The sequence below is a fragment of the Gavia stellata genome, chromosome 8 (assembly GCF_030936135.1).
Source record: "Gavia stellata isolate bGavSte3 chromosome 8, bGavSte3.hap2, whole genome shotgun sequence".
Lineage (NCBI taxonomy): Eukaryota > Metazoa > Chordata > Aves > Gaviiformes > Gaviidae > Gavia > Gavia stellata.
Genome location: NC_082601.1, coordinates 19,614,161 through 19,620,160, shown reverse-complemented (window position 1 = coordinate 19,620,160; position 6,000 = coordinate 19,614,161). Strand labels below are relative to the sequence as shown.

The following is a 6,000-nucleotide window of genomic DNA, read 5'->3' as shown; positions in this document are numbered from 1 at the left end:
ACCTCCCCTCTCCTCCGCGCCAATCTGTCACCGTTCAGCAGGCGAACGCTGCTGCCTCGAATGCTGCTCTTCTCAAATGAGACGGATAATTAGCTGCCCCGCACGAATGGCGCACTCTTCTCACCCCTGATTGCTATCACCTTCTTGCTCCTGGCAGTTTTGACACCTCGTAATCAGCCTGCTGCTTTTTCTCTTTTCTTTCCCTATTTCTGATTTTTTTCTCCCCCTTCCTTCTTCTTTTTTTTTTTTTTTTTAATGCAATCCCAGTTGCCATTTGGATTGAGACTCCTCTGTTGAGTTAACCTTGTATGATTGCGGGGGAAAGGGGAATGTACGGTAGGGAGGAAAAGAAATCGCCTCCTCTGAATCTCATCTGCTGAGTGAACCATGGGTGGGGGTAGGAGCATGTCAGCTTGATCCTCCAGTGCTTTTGTTCGTGAGGGGGAACAGCCTCTCCTGAGCATCCTCTGAATTAACATTATCTCGGATGGAGAAGGATCGTGTGTGGAGCGACTCCTCCGCTCAGTTAATGGAGAAAAGACTGCATTTCTATAGAGTTACCTGTTTAGTTAAATTCAGCAATATGTGGAGGGGATTTTAAAAGTAAGTTCGCACGGCCAGGAAGCTCTCTCGTCCTCCCGGGTAGGCAGGGAAGGAAGATAACTCCTCCTGAGCCTCTTAGAGTCAATTCACCGTGTTTCATGGGAGTCGAAAGAGAGCTCTGATTGGAGTGCGAAGTGGCAGAGGGAACTTCTTCCCTTCCGATTCCAGAGAAACAGGAGATCTCAGTTAATGCTCTGGTGATTTCTGTGAGATCTTAAAAAACAGAGGACTCGTGGAATCTGTCATAGGAGCGTTTTCCTCTCCTCTAACAAGCACTGACAGCCTAATTACTGGAGCTCCGAGCAGCTGTCGAGTTAGCCGGAGAGACAGAGGAGCTACGTGTGTTCTACGCGGCCGCCGGCACTGAGCCCTTGCACCAGGCGGCCGTAACGCCACAGCATGCCCCTCAGAAACCCCCCGAATAGGAAAGGGGAGCGGTTTGCTTCCTTGCTTTCAAGTCAGAACTAGAGTTCCCGCGAATACTGGCTGTGAGCATGGGGGTTCACGCGTCGCGTAGCGTCAGCGCGGGGCGGCGGGACAAGTGAACCCGCACGGGAGCCTTAAAAGCAGCTTCAGCCCCGGGGCTACCCCGGGGGGGACTCCGCTGGCCCTGGGAGAGGAGGAAGTCGGTGGTACACCTTGGCACGAGCCTGCTGCTCTTTCTTTTCTCTCAAGGTCCGCTTCATTCTCCCAGATTTATTATTATTACTAATGAAATACAACTTCCCATTTGGTTGGATTCAACCTCCTCTGCTGAGTTGAGCTTGTGTGGAAGGGGGAGCGGAGGGGAAGAATACTGAACCTCCTCTGGTGAGTGTAATAAAGCAGATGTCCCTGCTGGCACCAGCAGCCTCCTCCAGGAAAGCTGTATGAGTGGGGCCCACTCAGGGACCGCACTCACCTCCCACTTCAAGTCGCTCACAACTGCTTAGCGTTATTTATTTATTTTTAAAACCAGACCGGTGCCCCTCGCAGCGGTCTGATCGGTGAGCCTATCTGGACGCCCTCAGGCAGCAATAGTTTTATGCACGCAGAATTAAACAGCTTCCTCAGACGCCGCACTAGGCAGGAGCTCTCAGTGGGGGATGGATGGCTTCTGCTGGTCGACGAGGCTTTGGACATCGGTGCTCCCCCCCCCCGCCCTTTCTCCCCCCGCCACCCCACCCCGCTCTGCCCTGGCTGCCGAGGAAGCCGCAGCTCTGCAGGCGGAGCGGGGGTGCCAGGCTGCCTCCAGCAACGAAGAGCCGTGGCCCAGCGCGGGGACTCGGGCTTGGCGCTGGGCTCCCTTCTCTGCCAGCAGAAGAGCTCAGGGGGAAAACGCGTCGGTGCGTGGGGGCAGGGGGAGAAACAGATGACTTTATTTTCTTTAAAGGTGATTCGCAGTTTGTTCAGCCCTTAATAACGTGAACTCCTGAGCTCGAATTTCACGGTTGAGAGGACAAGTCGGTTTTGTGTCGGGCTGGCTGGAGATGTGCGAATCCCCTTCTCTCCTCCCAATCCTGGAACTTCAGCCTCTCCCAGGAACCACCCCCAGCCGTGGTCTCTGGGGAGGTACTTCACACACCGCACGGCGAGTCCAGGGATGAACGCATCGTCCTCAGCGCTGGCCACCGCGGGGGTTTAGGGCTGTTAATAGTAACAAACTCTTTCTCCAGGTCATGTAGCAGACATGCACTGTACACTGCTGTTTATTACAGTACACTCTGTTGACAGCCAGTCACAAACATGAGACGTTTAAAATAGAGAAAGTAATTGCAGAAAAATCCATTTCTAAAAATTATGCAGGGGTTAATTCTTCCAGAAATTGGTCACCTGCGAACAAATCTTTAAAAAGAGAAACTGTTGTGCTTTGCTGCTATGAAAATATTAATGCTAATTATCAAATATCAGGAGTAAAACCTATATTCAGTTCAAATGCAAAAAGCTCCGAGTCACCCTTTATCATTACTTAGTACCCCCCCCTTTTAATTAGATCCCAATAAATCCAGAAAATGTGCAAACTTTATCAGAATGCAATGTTTCAACTAAACACAAACATAAATAGCATTGAGAAAGCCACTAAGCATATTCAGGTTAAAAATGAAGTCACTGAGATTTGGGTGATTAGGTTTTCCCCTTTCCTTTCTAGGCTGCAGCAGACTTGAGCAATCCTTCATAGCAGACCAGAAGAAAAGGGAAAGAATCTTTGGTATTCCTAGTTTTAGGGAAAGTTTAACCTTTTCTCACTTGATGCTAATACAATCTTGTCCATTAAAGTATTTTTACTAATTATTAATGCTAGAAAGGTACAGGAACAAAAGCGTTATTTTTTTATAACATGTAACAGATCCATAAAATTGCTACTGTTACATTTTGGCAAAAGGGTAATTTATGTTCTGTGTTTGATTACTCTCTCTAGTAAACAATTAATCTGGGAAAGTCAACCATTCATTTATGTTACTAGTGAACAAGCCTATCCTAATTTTGGCACACCTGGCATTCAGTTACTGTGATGATTTTACAAGAATCTGAATTAAGTGGTTCACTATTGTAAGTTAAATTTGGAAATTTTATAATAGAAGTTTAAAATGAGAGCCTATTTCTCTTCCCATTTACTTCAAGGAAAACATAATCACATCACTGGGTACTGAGAAAAAAAAATCCTAGCATTACACCAATCTCCCCAGCCAGATTAAGGCGTTAATCCTGCAAGTCTACACTCATAAATATAATCATGACTTTGGGCCTATTCAGGCAATGATTAATTGAAAAAAAAAAAAAGGAAAAAAGAAAAAAAAAGGTGTTCAACATCACTCTCAAAGGTAATATTGAAGCCTAACAAGCAACAATGTGAATTACAGTACTGAGTGACTTAGTTTCATTTTACCCTGTCAAAGGACAATTAAAAATGTGCTTATCTGACAAACAATTTGAGTCATGAGTTCTTGTTACAAGAAGTCTTAATTCTTAAATTCTTAGCATTCTGTTGAATAAAAAAAAAATCAAATGTATGCAAAACCAGTGATCCATTGAATTCTCATACATTAAGACTGTACTTTAAAGTGGGAATTCAGATGCCGAAGAAAATCTTCCTTAGATGTTATAGATGGTGGGAAAACTTCTCGACAGAATTCACATATTCCACACTGATTCAGTTCAGAGTCTGTATAAGCTTGTGCCAGCAAATCATTGTCTTGAGGCTGCCAAATGAGCTAAAAGAAACAGAAAATTATTATTGCTGTGGTTTACATTAAGCTGTGGTTTATGTTTATATAAAAAAATACCTGCCTCTTTAAACTAGGTGTCCTTTACACCTGCCTGGCCAGAGACATGAACTAGAGAGTTCTCATTTAAGAAAAGCAAGATAGGACTTTGATTTTTTAAAGTTCTATAAACATACCATCCTTGCAAACACTTAAAATGTCATGGTACCTATTCATGATAAATACTGCTATAAGCAAAAGTCTGTAATATCAGTCTGATACATATTAAGGCTTTTCTTTAACTTTGCATTTCAGTGTTTTACTGTAGGAGCCACAGTACACAATAGCCATTTAACAGAAATGAGAAAACACATTTTTACCTTAGAATAAGATGTTTCTTGTACACAGTTAATTTGAATCATATTTTATTTCTGTTCTTATTGACATATAACTAGTTTTCAGTTTACTTACAAAATGACTAGAGCAATGTCATATGGCTTAAGTTACTTATTTGCTCTGACTGCCTTTTAGTATAAATGTGTCTCAAATAATCTGTTTTGGGATTCCTTCTGCCATGACAGCATCAAACTCAATGGGACCATCTGAATATCCATCCATGCATTCAGGCAGTTCTGTAAACCATGTGAGATTTGGTCCAGCAGCTGTACTGCTCTTGGTCCCTGAGCTATGTAGTTTAAAGCCAGCAAGTCTGTTTACCTGACATCAGAGTTCAAGGGACTTCAGCCTGATACATACTTTAAGTCAGAGTGTACACTGATTATTTAGCATCATACCAACTAGGAATCAAAAAGTCTTCTATCAGTTTTCAAAGTAAAGTTAAAAAAATAAGTTTTATTACTTTAGTATTAGCAACACAAGATAAAATACAGTTATGTTACATGGGGAGGACGACTAGGTTTTGAGTAAATTGAAAACTAAATGCATACTGCTGTGACTCCAAAGTAGACAGAATGGCAGCAAGCTGGTATGAGCTCTATGTGGGGATGGAACCTAGAAGAGAGGAGCACCCTACAGTTTTTTTTGGCTCAGTTTTCTTCCCTCTTGCTTCACTCACACGTGGAAAGGCAAGCAAGAATACTTTAGAAAGTAGTTTCTTTAGAAGTTTTAAATTTCTTGCTATTGATACCCAAGAGTTTTAACTTTCAGCTCTTATTCAAATTTCATCATGACACATAGTTAGAATCTATTGTTTATTCCTCCCATGGCAACTTACTGTACAACTAACCTGGCTTTCATAGTGGTTAAACCTTCTTTTTAAACCAGCTAAATTTCTTGGAGTCAATTTCCTGTCCGTTCCCTATTTAAACAGTGTTTACCTTATCAGATAGCAATAGCAGATTTACTGTCTTTCATTATGGTCAGCAATCCATATAATTAAATTGACTAATTAGTAATTAAGTGCAATCACACCACTTTTTTCAGCTCAAAGAGTCTACTTATTGTATGTTGATGGTGTAAATTGCATATTAAATCTATCTAGACACTGACACACTTAAACATCTCTACAGAAATGTGTTTAGAATTACTTGTTTCTAATATCTTATGATGTAAAGCACCATTTGAAAAAAGATAAAATAGTATTGTAAAAACCCCACAAAGGACATAGTAAGATTGCTAATCTTGGAAGCACGACAAGGGGAGGTACTCATCCAGCAACCCACTGAGACAGGCACTTAACTTCCATTTCTTTCTTTAAATATACTTAAGCAGATGTTCCATTTCAAAAACACTATTATTCAGATTAAGATCAATAGACTACCAATTTGCTTTTAAAATAATGAACATTCTTAGAAATATTTTTGGTGGAAACAACCCCCTCAAACTGTGAATACCAATAAACACATGCATCTATATGCAAGTCTCACTTAAATGTGGTCTGTAAAATCCTAGGTCCACTAATATCCGTGTTTATTTTAATCTGCTGCTCTTTTCAGTCACGCGTTTTTTTTTAAAAGTTACATCCTAAGAAAAGAGTACTGAGTTTTCACATTTACTATCCACATAGAAGGAAAGAGCTAAATTTATTACAGCAACTGAGAGCAGTTCCAAGAATTTGCTGTTGCCAAATCTATTGCATTTATGGGGTTTTCCATTTTATAAGTTAACATATGTAGTAAATACTTGAAAGTTTTATCTACACTAGGAAAAAAAATCAGGTATATAACTCCTCCCTATTGGAGCTTCATCAGTGGCA

At 41.5% G+C, this 6,000-nt stretch overlaps 1 protein-coding gene across 1 annotated transcript in view; it reads right to left on the bottom strand.

The window, feature by feature from the left end:
- Positions 1 to 2,401: 2,401 nt before the first annotated feature.
- Positions 2,402 to 6,000, bottom strand: part of TANK (TRAF family member associated NFKB activator) — a 28,512-nt gene continuing 24,913 nt past the window's right edge. Inside the window, exons 9-10 of the mRNA XM_059820402.1 lie at positions 3,626 to 3,794; positions 2,402 to 2,427 (exon numbers count right to left, since the gene is read on the bottom strand). Of these exons, the coding sequence (XP_059676385.1) occupies positions 3,627 to 3,794 (168 nt within the window). The 3' untranslated portion in view covers positions 2,402 to 2,427; position 3,626. The remainder of the gene's footprint in view (positions 2,428 to 3,625; positions 3,795 to 6,000) is intronic.